Source organism: Bubalus kerabau, chromosome 20 (genome assembly GCF_029407905.1).
Source record: "Bubalus kerabau isolate K-KA32 ecotype Philippines breed swamp buffalo chromosome 20, PCC_UOA_SB_1v2, whole genome shotgun sequence".
In the NCBI taxonomy this organism is placed as follows: Eukaryota; Metazoa; Chordata; class Mammalia; order Artiodactyla; family Bovidae; genus Bubalus; species Bubalus kerabau.
In genome coordinates this window covers 3,365,341-3,379,895 of record NC_073643.1, presented here as the reverse complement: position 1 = coordinate 3,379,895, position 14,555 = coordinate 3,365,341, and the positions used below count along the sequence as shown (strand labels likewise).

The window sequence follows — 14,555 nt, the reverse complement described above, 5'->3', positions numbered from 1 at the left end:
GTGTGCACTTTAACCCACAGCTCCCTGCTCCTGCTGCTTCCGGCCCCTAGTAAACACCTGCTATTCTGTTCTCTGTTTCTATATAGTCAGTTTTGCTTGTTTATTTTCAATTTCACATGTCAGTGATGCCATATGGTAGTTGCCCTTCTCTGTTTGGCTTATTTCATTTAATAGAATGTCCTCTAGGTTCATCCACATTATCAACAATGACAGCATGTTTTTATGGCTGAATAATATTCAGTCATGCACCCAATTATATTCACTTGTAACTATGTATAAATATTCAACTATCACATTTCTCTATTTCATCTGTCAAAGGACCTGTAGCTTGTTTGTGTTTCTTGGATATTGTGAGTAATGCTCCTCACTGCTTTTTAGTGAACACCCTATGAATTCCCCTCTCCAGTGGGAACTGTGTTAATCATCATACTGTTATTGAACAAATTTAAGTTTATGACATATAACACTTACTGAATGTTGGCATTTAATGTAGCCCCGCTCTATAGAGCCATATTGCATTTTGCTTCTCCTCCTGGGATAATATGAGGACTAAGATATTAAATATGTGGATGCGGTATCAATAATAGACATTTCTCATAGTTACTAATACTTTTCAATTTGTAGTCCAGAGTGTAGGGAGAAGATAAGTGAGCTCAACATTGTAGAAAATCTGCTGATGATTTTACATGAATATGACTTGCTTTCCAAAAGGTAGGATTGCTAATACGGGAAAATGGCAGTGTCTTATATTTGATGAAAATGATGGTTATTATTCTAATTATGCCATGTTACATTGCTAACTGAATATCACGAGTCAGCTTTGCATTTATTTTCTATTTAATATATATAAAGTAACAAATAGTAAAGAGGTCTATCAGTTTATCTCTAGTCCTGTCTCACTTCTAGAACTGGTCATATATTAGAAATATATAAATACATGATTGCATCTTTAATACTTTTGTTTACTACATTTATTTACATCCTAACTCCTTAAGGAAAGAAACTCTAAGGTGGCTCTACTTTTAGTAATTTCAGATTGTGTATTGAATAAATGATTAGATTCCTAAAATCAATTTTGCTTTCAGTTCAGTTCAGTCGCTCAGTCCTGTCCGACTCTTTGCGACCCCATGAACTGCAGCATGCCAGGCCTCCTTGTCCATCACCAACTCCCGGAGTCCACCCAAACCCATGTTCATTGAGTTGATGATACCATCCAACCATCTCATCCTCTGTCTTCCCCTTCTCCTCCTGACCTCAATCTTTCCCAGCATCAGGGTAGTTTCCAATGAGTCAGCTCTTTGCATCAGGTGGCCAAATTATTGGAGTTTCAGCCTCAGCACCTCAACATCAGTCCTTCCAAAGAATACCCAGGACTGATCTCCTTTAGGATGGACTGGTTGGATCTCCTTGCAGTCCAAGGGACTCTCAAGAGTCTTCTCCAACACCACAGTTCAAAAGCATCAATTCTTCGGTGCTCAGCTTTCTTTATAGTCCAACTCTCACATCCATACATGACCACTGGAAAAACCATAGCCCTGACTAGACAGACCTTTGTTGACAAAGTAATGTCTCTGCTTTTTACTATGCTGTCTAGGTTGGTCATAACTTTCCTTCCAAGGAGTAAGCGTCTTTTAATTTCATGGCTGCAGTCACCATCTGCAGGGATTTGGGAGCCCAGAAAAATAAAGTCTGACACTGTTTCCACTGTTTCCCCATCTATCTGCCATGAAGTGATGGGACCGGATGCCATGATCTTAGTTTTCTGAATGTTGAGCTTTAACCCAACTTTTTCACTCTCCTCTTTCACTTTCATCAAGAGACTCTTTAGTTCTCCACTTTCTGCCATAAGGGTGGTGTCATCTGCATATCTGAGGTTATTGATATTTCTCCCAGCAATCTTGATTCCAGCTCCTGCTTCATCCAGCCCAGCGTTTCTCATGATGTACTCTGCATATAAGTTAAATAAGCAGGGTGACAATATGCAGCCTTGACGTACTCCTTTTCCTATTTGGACCCAGCCTGTTGTTCCATGTCCAGTTCTAACTGTAGCTTCCTGACCTGCATATGGGTTTCTCAAGAGGCAGGTCAGGTGGTCTGGTATGCCCATCTCTTTCAGAATTTTCCACAGTTTATTGTGACCCACACAGTCAAAGGCTTTAGCATAGTCAATAAAGCAGAAATAGATGTTTTTGTGGAACTCTCTTGCTTTTTCAATGATCCATCGGATGTTGGCAATTTACTGTTTCCTTTGCCTTTTCTAAAACCAGCTTGAACATCTGGAAGTTCACAGTTCATGTATTGCTGAAGCCTGGCTTGGAGAATTTTGAGCATTACTTTACTAGCATGTAAGATGAGTGCAATTGTGTGGTAGTTTGAGTATTCTTTGGCATTGCCTTTCTTTGGGACTGGAATGAAAACTGACCTTTTTCAGTCCTGTGGCCACTGCTGAGTTTTCCATATTTGCTGGCATATTGAGTGCAGCACTTTCACAGCCTCACCTTTCAGGATTTGAAATAGCTCAACTGGAATTCCATCACCTCTACTAGCTTTGTTTGTAGTGATGCTTCCTAAGGCCCACTTGACTTCACATTCCAGGATGTCTGGCTCTAGGTGAGTGATCACACCATCGTGATGATCTGGGTCGTAAAGCTCTTTTTTTTTACAGGTCTTCTGTGTATTCTTGCCACCTCTGCTTAATATCTTCTGCTTCTGTTAGGTCCCTGCCATTTCTGTCCTTTATTGAGCCCATCTTTGCATGAAATGTTCCCTTGGTATCTCTAATTTTCTTGAAGAGATCTCTAGTCTTTCCCATTCTATTGTTTTCCTCTATTTCTTTGCATTGATCACTGAGGAAGGCTTTCTTTTCTCTCCTTTCTATTCTTTAGAACTCTGCATTCAAATGGGTATATCTTTCCTTTTCTCCTTTGCTTTTCGTTTCCTGTCTTTTCACAGGTATTTGTAAGGCCTCCTCAGACAGCCATTTTGCTTAAAGCAAGTAAAATACACTAAGATAGCTACTGACTTATTTCGTGACCAAAACAGAATCTAAAGTAAAATGAATCATTTTCACTTGAACTACATTTTGCCCTAAAAACTTACTCTATCCAGATATCTGTTAGGTTAACAAGTTGCAACCTGTGTCATTTGATACTTAGGAGAGTATCATTTGATATTGAGTCAAAAAAATCATAATATTCTAAGGAAGCAAAATAGTTAATAGAAATCCCAGGCAATAAAGCACTGACATTTAACTCATAGTAAATCCCTTGAAATCTTCTTCTAAGCCAATTTAACCCTCTTTTACCAACTGCACTGGTTGGTATAGATTGGGTTGTCTGCCATTTACCTAATAGACCCTGCACAGGTATTGAAAAGCCAAAAGTGAGTGAGACAGGGTTGCACAGTGTAGGGGAGGGTCAGACACATGAGCCATCAGTTCCACCCCAGTGTTGTAGTTGATGTGGTCGGTGAGGCACAGGACAGATACCCTGGGGGCAGGGCACCTCCAATTGGAGCAAGAGGTCATTCCAAGTTTCCTAAAGGAAGGGGCAATTGTGCGGGCAGTAAAAGGGACAAGTGAACAGAATATTCTCCCCCTGGAGGCGTGCAGTGATGTGAAGAGATGAGCGTGTGTGGGTGGGTGCAGCCGCAGCAGGGTGCGGGAGGGGTGCAGAAAACTAGTTCAGCAGATGGCGATGAGTTAGAAATAGAGTTCACTTTGGCCAGCCCTTTACAGGCCAGGCCCTGCTCTAAGCACTTCTCTGTGTTGACTTGTTTAATCTGAACTGTAACTTTTTTCCCATATTTTACAGATAAGACACCTTTAACTAGGTCATTGATGGGCTGTTTGTGCTAAATAGTGTGGCTTTTATCATGAACATCATGGAGACTCACAGATTTTAAGCATGATCGGATGGATTTTGTGGGAACAGTTCTTCTGATTTTAGTGTGTGGGGTGTGGGATTCAGCCACACAATGAGATTCACTTAGAACGAGGAGGGAAGGTGTGGTGTAGTAAGTTTGAGAAGGTGAAGAACGCAGTCTACCAAAGCACATATATTCTGAATGTCAGAGCATGAAAGTTTGGGAGGGGGAGGAGCTGTGGAAATTAGCTCGGGTCGAGGAATTGTGGGGGCTTCCCAGGTGGCACTAGTGGTAAAGAACCCATCTGCCAATGCAGGGGGCGTAAGAGACGCAGGTTCCATCCCTGGGTTAGGAAGATCCCCTGGAGGAAGGCATGGCAACCCACTCTGTATTCTTGCCCTCAGTATTCATGGAGAATCCCATGGACAGAAAAGCCTGGTGGGCTACAATCCATAAGGTTGCAAAACATTGGACACAACTGAAGGGACTTAGCACACACACAAAGAATTGTGAGTCCAGATAAGAATGGGAATGTTGGAGAGGTGGGTGGCTGAGGCACTTGTATCGTGAGCGTAGTTGAGCATCTCTAGGATGGAGGGACAGTGGGGATGGCTACTGCCAGACTCACAGAAGAATTAGCCCCAGTGCTTGCCTCGGAAACCGGGGCACTGAAGGTTCCCCACTGCAGGGACAGGTTGAAGAGGAAGTGTCTTGGAGGATTCCCAATCTTTGGCTTGGAAATTGAAAAGGCTGTGGTGTCCTGGGTCCAGATCAGGAACATGAGAGGAAGGGCTGATCTGTGGAGGAGGATAAGGACTTTGAGCCTAGAGACAGTTGGGTGAGTGCCTGTGGAGGACCTAAGTGGCTCACTGGAAACTCCAGAGGCTGGGAGTGATGTTTGCATGAATTCTCCATGTAGGGCAGAGAGAGGGTCTGAAGCCATAAGAATAAATGACACCATCCCGGGAGAGTGTTCGGAGTGTGAGCCTGGAGGATAGGATGGTTCTCTGAAATGTCTGTCATCATAATATTTCAGAGCTTAGTTGAACCTTATGTCTTATCCATCATTATCTTTTATTCTCCAGATGTTCACTGAGCGCTTTGCATTTAATTTCCCTGGATCATAGTGTTTTTTGCCATCATGTATTAATGTCTCATTTTTTAAAAAAAGATTTATTTATTTGGCCACATTAGGTCTTAGTTGTGGCATGCAGGCTTAGGTGCCCTGAGCATGTGGGCCTTAGTTTCCTGACTAAGGATTGAACCCATGCCCTCTGCAATGGAGGGTGGATTCTTAACCACTGGACCATGAGGGAAGTCCCTAATGTCTCATTTTTATAATCACATGATAAGTTTCTGAAGACTAAGAGCTTTTATATTTCTTTGGTCTTGAGCATAGTGCGGTCCCCATTGTATGTACTTGATGCCTATTTGCTGGTTAGTAGGTTTTTAGCCAGACCAATGGGGATATCATGAAGATGTGACTTAAAAAGTGGTTACAAAGGGGTAAATTTCTGCAGGAGAAATTTGGCCCCCTGTCTGTTTTTGTAAACAAAGATTTATTGGCACACAGCTGTGCCTGTTGGGTTTTGTGTGTTGCCTGTGGCTGCTTTTTCTGTGTCAGTGTGACTGGGTAGTTGTGACAGAGACTGTAGGGCCTCCAGAGCTACAAACACTTAGCTGTGGTCCAGCCTTTACAGAAACGTGTGCAGACCAGGATGTAGAGCGCGCTAGCGCCATGGTCTGTGCAAGTGAGCAGCTCAGTGTGAACCAAGCCAGGCCGGTCCCACTGAGCTGCGCGCACCCCCTCCCCCACCCCCACCCCCATCGCAGGCTGACAGCCGAGCTGCTGCGCCTGCTCTGTGCCGAGCGCCAGGTGAGAGAGCAGGTGAAGCTCTACGAGGGGGTCCCTGTCCTGCTCAGCCTGCTGCACTCAGACCACCTGAAGCTGCTATGGAGTGTCGTCTGGATTCTGGTGCAGATTTGCGAGGACCCAGAGACCAGCGTGGAAATCCGCATCTGGGGCGGCATCAAGCAACTTCTTCATATTTTGCGAGGGTGAGTCAGGGAGGCCTTTCACCTGTTTCACCCCGGTTGATGAAGGCTGGGGTCTCAGCCGCTTGAAGGCAGGGTGGGCACATGGTCGGCTAGCTCCCCTCTGGTCTTTGGTCATATCTCTTCTGCAGTCATTTTTACTTGTAGTAAATAGGCTCTTCGTCAATGTTGGGAGCATTTGTCTTCTTAGCTTCTTGGTGGGGGGGAGCCCTGACATGTTTATCTTTGCATCACCAGCCTCCAGGCTAGTGCCAGGGGTAAAGGAGGCCTTCACTCTGCAAATGTGGGCTGAATAGAAACCCAAAGAAAACATTTGTCTGGCCACCCTTCTTGAATCAGTATATGCATATTGTAATCGCAACAAATACACTAGTTACTACTGTTTTACTGAAATGTCTGTGTGTGCATATATGTCACTCATCTATAGAGAGAAGGCAAAGCCTGCATGGCAGGAGCAGGTGTATAATCCTTAGCTGAAGCAGAGAAAATACTGTCCATCAAATGGTTGCATGTTACTGGCCCTGGTCCAGTTGCTCCTCTTGTCTCTCTAATCTCCACGGCAGTGCTCTGAGCTATGTGAACATCTTGCTGTCTCTCTTTTAAAAACAGAATTCAGTGATGTTCAGGGCCATGAATCTGGGGAAGGAATGGTTTGTTAAAAGAGTTGCAAACTGAAATGCTCTTGAAATATGTTGCAAAAATTATAACAGTAACAACAGATAGTAGATATTATGTGTATTACATACATTGAAGTATTGAATAACAACATCTATTGGTACCATTAGTGGGAGGGTTCTATTACATAAAATTATTATAAAGCGTAATTCACCCCTCTAGATGCTGAATTAAAGGTGAAAAGGATTTTATATCTGCCTAGGAAAAGATCACACTTATCTGTAGTATGTAAATAAAGCTCCTTCTAATAAGAGTAACATCGATTTTAATATAACATGCTGTCACATCAGCGTCGTTGGGACTGCTTACCGCGCCTGTAACATGCTGTTGGGGAGCCGGGTGTCATCGCTGCCACTCTGAGGGAGCTCTCCAAAGTGTAAGAATGGGCTAGAGATCCGAGCAGTAGCTTTCTCAACAATCTCTGTCCTTACCAAAACCAAGGAAAAGATGTGTAGACTGTTGACAACCTTCTTGTTTTCACGAATATCACACAAAAATCTCAAATACTTTAAAGTTTAAATTATAAATCTTTCATTAGTAATGTGGCATGATGGGTTACCCTAATAGAGTAAGTCCGGTTGCAGATGATTTTTCCCCACTTGAGTTTGTAGGATGATGGTGGTGGCGGTGGTGATACGTTTTGTTCCATGAGAGTTATTACAGTGGCTGTGGGGAGCCCTCTTGGAGAGGAGCTATTTTCTTGATGATAAAATTAAATTATATAATAGTTAAGCAATATTTCAAGGACAGTGCCTGCACAGAACTGAGTTTAATATAAGGCACTATTTTCCTATTTTGTTCAAGCCATAACTATTCTTGATAGAAAAGGGTTCTTTTACATCTAAAAAAAGTAATTTTCCCAGTCCACTTCTGTGGTACAATGTTAGACATCTCTTCCGTGGAAAGATGCTATATGTCAACACTTCTTCTGTGTTAAACATTACTCAGTGCTCTGGGAGAATTATGACCCCAGCTGGGTAAACAGTATCCTTTCAGAGCTTGGCTGCCTGGAGCTGGTACGAGGCTGCCAGGTTGTCTGCTGGCTGGAGTATGAACAGGCTGCGTTGTGAGATCCAGTCATGCCCATTCACCTGCAGTCCCAAACTCAGAGGCAGTAACTAAAAGGCTCCATGCTCTTGATCAGGCAGAGTGAGCCCTGACATTCAAGTTTTATCATAATTGAAGATCACTGATGGTGACTATCCCTAGACCTGGCTCCACTGTCTTCCCTGTGCTCCCCAAAGGAAGGACAGAGGGCCTGGGTGACTCCGGAGGGAGGCCGGGGCCGCATCCATGTTACATTTGGGCATATACAAATCTAGGTAGAGCTGCTGTCATGACAAATAAATACTAAAAAACAAACAAAAAACAACTCTGGGCCATCATGTAAAACAAAAGGCAACAAAGCAAATAAAGACAGATAAATAATCTGCTGTGGAAGATGTTACACCAAGTAAATAGAAAATCCAATGCTTTGTTTTGTTAAAGACTGAACAGACCGTGAAGTTTATGAAATGAAATTGAAGGTGAGGTGATAGAACAGTACAAAGGAGAGCAGGATGACTGTGGAGCTGGGAGAGATGAGAACTTAATGCACAAACCCAGGACAAGGAAGAACGTGGAGTCAGTGAAAGGAAGGGCATGCCTGATACCATTACACACGACACAAGGGAAGGGGACGAGGGAGCGAGAGCAGCTGGAAAATGAAGCATATGGCCGCGGAACATGTGGGTAATTAACATCCCTAAGGTAAAGAATAAAACCAAGGGAAATTTTGCAAAGCCTCAGTGATCTAATAGAAGAGAACTTCCCTAAGATAAAAGAAGACTGACATTTAATGGAAAATGACAAAACCCAGAATGATGAAGACCGAGATGTATTCAAGTAAATACATCTTGAAAAGAGGAAAAGAGTTCAAAACAGAGGCGGCTGAATGAAACAGAGAGAGATGACTCCTACATCACACCGTACACAAAAATCATGTCTGGGTAGTTTGGAAGGTCAAACAATAAAGATTACATAGGAGAAAACTTTATGATCTGGGAGAGGCAAGACTTCTCAAATGGAAACCAGAAAGCACTGACCGTGAACTGCCATTGGTAAATCGGCCTGTGCATTGACTTTTCTTTTTCAGAGACAGAAATTTTGTTTCTGATCGTTCCTCCATTGGAAGCCTGTCTAGTGCCAATGCGGCTGGCCGAATCCAGCAGCTTCATTTGTCAGAAGATTTAAGCCCTCGGGAAATACAAGAAAATACTTTCTCTCTTCAAGCAGGTATTTATATCACATTATTATGTTTTATTATTTGATACTGTTTGACTTTATATTATTCTAAGATTATAAGGATAATATTAATTAGGCCCAATTTATAACTATAAAAACTGTGAAGTTAAATTCACGTGGATGCTTGAAACTTCTTGGTACCAGTGTTGGAACTGCCAGTTAACGACACCCCAGACTTTGTGTTCTGGACAGGTGCACAATCAGGAGTTGGACTCCTGGCCCCTCCTCCTTACAAGTTCCGTGCCCTAGTGTATCAGCCCTCCGAAACAGTTCCTGCTCAGACTGTAAAGGTTACTTTGTATAGAGTATTTAAAGCCCGTACTATTTGTCCACCATCGCGGACGGGCACTGTGCACCTGCTCCATGAGGGCCTGTGCTGGGCTCAGGGCGGACGGTGCCTGCCCACCTCCCCCAGCGCACAGGCGGCCTGGGGTGGGCGCACACTTGGGTTACATGGAGAAGACAGGCACCGGCCAGCACAGTTCGGCTGGCTTTCCCCAGAGATGTGCCAGAGGGGAAATCAGTGTTTGTTTTAAAACCAACTCTTTTAAAAAATTATTTCTTTATGTGGGTGCACGAGGTCTTTGCTGTAGCACACGGGATCTTTGATCTTCATTGCGGCATGCGGGGTTTTTAGTTGCATCATGTAGGATGTAGCTCCCTGGCCAGGGCTTAAACCCGGGCCCTCTGCAATGGGAATGTGGAGTCTTGGTCACTGGTCCACCAGGGAAGGCCCAGAAAATTAGCGTTTTTTGAGGAATGACCCTGCCAGTGAAGTTCTCTGAGGCGGGGAGTGAGAGTGCTGGTGTAACCGTGCACCTGCAGCCGTGGGCACGAAAGACTTGGTGTTTGGTGGTTTTCATTGCAGCCTGCTGTGCGGCCCTCACGGAGCTGGTGCTGGACGACAGCAACGCCCACCTGGTGGTGCAGGTGAGAGGGCGGGCGCCGGGACCACGCCGCCGTGCAGGGAGCCCACTGCGGGCGGCCCTGGGGTCCCAGATCATGGCCTCTGTGGTCCCAGCAACGTGGTCTTAAAATACTGTAATATCTTACCTAACATGTAGGATTCCATTTTATATTCTTGTCCTTCCCCTGTTAACTCACTTAGCTTTCAGAGTCTTGCCATGTAGTTGACTGATGGTGTGCATTTCTTATATTATATGCAGTTTATTTCATTCTCTTTATCCTTTTTAAAACAGCTATCCTGAACTGCTTTAATTTGGGGCACACAGGATGCCATGAGCCAAGAGGACATCAAGTTATTTAGGGTATATGCCCAGTAGTGGGATGGCGGGGTCATATGGATGAAACACAGCAAACAAAAATATTTATTGCTGAGGGACTAATTTCACAAAGCACACAAAGCATCATTCAGTAACCAGCTTATTACATATAGAGTCATATGTATGTGTGTGTGTGTGTATAAATACACACATTTGTATACAACCCTTTAATGTGTTTCTGTTATAAAAGTTACTTCCTGTTTGTTGGATTTTACAGAGGAAACATTTTTTTTGGGGGGGTCAATACATCAACTTAAAAATATATAAATTCATAATGTTAGTTAGGATCAGGTCAGCAGTGATGAGAGTCCCTGAGGAGTTCAGCAGGTCAGGGCGGCTGGTGAGGCAGGGGGAAGCTCAGTCCCATTACTGTTAACTTGCTGGCTTGGCCTCTGGAAAAGTATTCCGCCTAAGCTTTGACTTTGTCACGTATAAAACAAGGAAACCGTAAGACTAAGTCACATAATAGCTAGTAAGTCAGAAAGAGAAAAACAAATATCGTATATTAACACATATATATGGAATATAGAAAGATGGTACTGATAAACTTATCTGCAGGGCAGCAATGGAGATGCAGACACAGAGAACAGACTTGTGGACCCAGTGGGGGAAGGAGAGGGAGGGACAAACTGAAAGAGTGCCATGGAAACATACATTACCATATGTAAAATAGGTAGCCAGTGGGAATTTGCTGTATCATGCAGGGAGTTCAGACAGCCTCTGTGACAACCTGGAGGGGTGGCATGGGGTGGGAGCAGGGAGGGAGCTTCAAGAGAGAGGGGACATGTGTATACCTATGGCTGATTCATGTTGATGTGTGGCAGAAACCAACAATACAATATTTACAACAGTATTGTAAAGCAGTTATCCTCCAGCTAAAAATAAATTATTTTATAAAAGACTGAATGCAGTAAGGCAGTAAAACTCTGCACAGTTATAAATGTCCACGTAGAGAATTTAGTAAATTATGTATTTAATAGATAATACAAAAGTACCGGTAAGGTAATACATTTTGTTCATTTCTCCATGTGTATATTTGTATTAGAATAAGTCTAGAAAGAGGTTAATTGTTTATACAAATAGCATTCATTTTTAAAAATATATTTTCTCTTAATTTTCTCTTTTCTATACTCATTTATCTCCATGCATTGTTTAATTAACAAAACAATAAAGGGAGAAATATTTTATATATTATAAATTTATATATTATAATTGTATTTTATAATTTTATATTTAAAATGCAAAATATAGAGAGATATTTGGATCCCTTAACTCTGCTCACATTTTGGTTCCTACTCTTTGTTTTTAAAGTATTTAAATCACTTTTAATTGATGTACTTTGTTATCATCTTTAATGACAGTTGAAATTTTAAGATGTGGTTATACCCTTTGATGTTTAAACACATTACCTTAACATCTTTAATATTGTCCTATAATATTTACTCATGGTTCCAAAATTATACTAACAGTTCTTCTTTAATGTTTTAAAGTTGTTCTTTTCTTCTTGCTCACTGATAACATGGCATCTTTATTCTTCCAGGAAAATGGTATATATACAATAGCAAAATTAATTTTACCAAACAAACAAAAGAATGCAGCAAAAACTAATCTATTACAGGTAAGAAACATATCTATTATTCTTTAATATCAAGTTACTGGAATCTGGGGAAATTTTGATAAAATGAGGTATGATTTTTAGAACTTGTAGGTTAGCACTGGTCCCTTGTACTAACCATGAGGGAAAAATACCTGGTGAGAGAGGCTGGAATGGAAAGAAATGCTGTCAAAACAGTGTAAAAGATTTAATAGTAATTTCTCCATAGGGAGATAGGTGATTTTATTTAGATATTTTTTTGCTTATCCATAAGTTCTGTGTTTTAAAAATATTGCTTGTATATCAGCAAAAAAAGGCAGGGGGTGGGGTGGGAAATTATGTGCTGTATTTAAGCATGGAGCACAGTCGCTAGCCTTTCTCCTTTACAAAGGCAGACTTGTAAAATGGATCTCAATAGATGAGAAGGTGCTGGTTGGGTGAGTGAAGGGGTGGAGTGGACACGCATGGCTCCTACTCCAGAGCAGATGAGCATACACAGAGAAGAGCATGGACACAGCACGAAAGCCTGGCAGCTTAGAGAGTGCTTTGCTTAGGGCAGGTGTGTGGGGGTGGAGGAGGAGGGGGAGTGCCTTGGGAGAGGGGGCCTGGTGGTTAAGAAGGGGTCTCATTCTGCAGGATCTTATATGGACACCAGAGGGCAAGTGTTCCCCGAGACATTGGAATAATAGAGTCAGAGGAAGCCTTTGCAGCTGTTGAAGTTCATCCCTTTTTTCAAGTCATTAGAAAAGGAAGTAAAATGTGACATTTGCCTTCAAGCTGACTTCGGGGCTCTCACCCAGAATGATCGTCAGACCCTCAGAGAATTTGTGGTGGTGTCTGTGGGCTGGCAGACAGAGCTGCCACTGAGAACACACAGGTGTGGGGATGACTGTCTCTCAGGGAGCACAGAGGCCCGACCTTGTGCCAGAACAGGACAAGTCCACCCTCTACTGGACGTGCAGCCTGTTAGGTCATCAGAGGGTTTTAAAGAATTTTTACAGAAATTCTCCCAAGACACACACAGGTTCCCCACTTCTCATAGCCACTTGCTTTCTCACCAGGCTCCTTTGTGTTGTCTTGTTATCTGCCTGACTTTTCCAGGCCGTTTTGTTTGTGACCTTTCTATACTTAGATCACTGATTTAATGAGATGATTCCAGACTTGAATTCAGCAGACGCTAGTCACCCTTGTGGTGGCCTCAGGTGCAGGTATAGCTGCAGGCCCGGGGCTCTCTTGCTGTCTTTTCTCAGCACTGCAGAATTTCCAGTGTTTATTTTTCTCTGGTGAACTCTCACAGGCTTCTTCTGAGTGTTCTCGGGAGTGACTGTAGATGGTTCCATCTGGGGACTGCCTTAGACTTTACTCAAGAAACCATTTGTCACGTTGGAGTCCACTGTGCCTGTGGATATTTTCATATGTCATCATTTCCAGGGTTTATTTTCTCACGAAAACTATATAAATATTGAGGCATACGTAGCAGGCTAGAAACAAAATAAACCTCGAGCTCCTGGAAATCTTGTGACATTTGGTTTTCTCGGCACAGGAATTTTATTTCTTGTCTCTGTGCTCCTTTTGTACGTTCTAAAAAGGAACTAACAACAGGCACTGAATCAAACAAGGCCCAGACTGCTAGCCTTCCGCAGGGCAAATGCTTTTTAAACACAAGAACTCTGGTGTTTCTGTCACCTGTTTTCAGTTATGAGCTGTGGCTCCCACAGGCACCAGCCATGCTCACTGTAGAGCCGCGTTAGTGTCCGCTTCGTGATCATTCTATCCTGAAAATGTTTTACTCTCTTGAGCTACCATTTGAGAATCACATATCCTTCTATTTTCCAGTGTTACGCATTCAGAGCCTTGAGGTTTCTCTTCAGTATGGAAAGAAACAGACCACTGTTTAAAAGGTATGAGTTTAGAGAAATTCGGGTGACCTGTGATCTTTAGATTCAACTGTTTTCACAGGCCTGCTTTATATGCAAACAGTAAGAAAAGAAAAAGTCAAAATGCAAACCATGTGTCCTCAGATTTCTTAAAATCCACAGATAAAGCAAATCAGCCCTAAATGATATCTTAACACGGAAGGTTTGCAGAGTGACGAGGAAGCACACGAATCAAATCAGCACACCTCTTTTCATTACCTGTGACTGCTTCCGTGTTTAGTTTTTCTCTCTTTTTTAAGACATTAACCTTTAAAGTGATGAAATAAAAACATGTGCTTGTTTTTGCCCCTTCAGAAATGTCCAAAGTTGATCTAGACATTTCCTTTTTTAAAACATTTTGGCTGTGCTGGGTCTTTGCTGCTGCGCACAGGCTTTCTCTAGTTGCGGGGAGCAGGGTCTGCTCTCTCGTTGCAGAGCACAGGCTCTAGAGTGCGGGTTCAGGAGTGGGGCCATGGGCTTCGTGCCCCGCAGTGTGTCGGATCCTTCCTGACCAGGGATCGAAGCCGAGTGCGCCTCGTTGGTAGATGGGCTCCCGAGCACTGGACCCCCAGGGAAGTCCTAATCACTGCCTTTTAATCAATAGAGGAGAAAATACTTATCTGGATGCTCTTCATAGGATAGGAATTCATTTGTAGGGTGGGAAGCTGGATGTCCCTGGATCACAAGGCTGTGTGGCGAGCATGACGGAAAAGCCACCACCTCAGGAAGCAGGCAGTGGTTACCCGCAGGTGTGGCCTGTGCGCCAGAGAGGCGGCAGGTCGCCAAATCAAAGGCCCAGGTTCTTATAAACCAGAACGGAAATAAAACCCTGAGTTAATTGAACATCTTTTGTTCAGAGTGGGACATTTTGTGTTTTTACTTTAT

The 14,555-nt window shown here is 43.0% G+C and overlaps 1 protein-coding gene across 2 annotated transcripts in view; it reads left to right on the top strand.

Moving 5' to 3' along the window:
* The window catches only part of NEK10 (NIMA related kinase 10), a 116,664-nt gene that overhangs the window by 85,131 nt on the left and 16,978 nt on the right, over positions 1–14,555 (top strand). For both annotated transcript variants that reach the window (XM_055557627.1, XM_055557628.1), the window contains exons 11-16: positions 625–711; positions 5,698–5,922; positions 8,729–8,868; positions 9,746–9,807; positions 11,701–11,778; positions 13,591–13,655. In XM_055557627.1, coding sequence (XP_055413602.1) covers positions 625–711; positions 5,698–5,922; positions 8,729–8,868; positions 9,746–9,807; positions 11,701–11,778; positions 13,591–13,655 — 657 coding nt within the window. The remainder of the gene's footprint in view (positions 1–624; positions 712–5,697; positions 5,923–8,728; positions 8,869–9,745; positions 9,808–11,700; positions 11,779–13,590; positions 13,656–14,555) is intronic.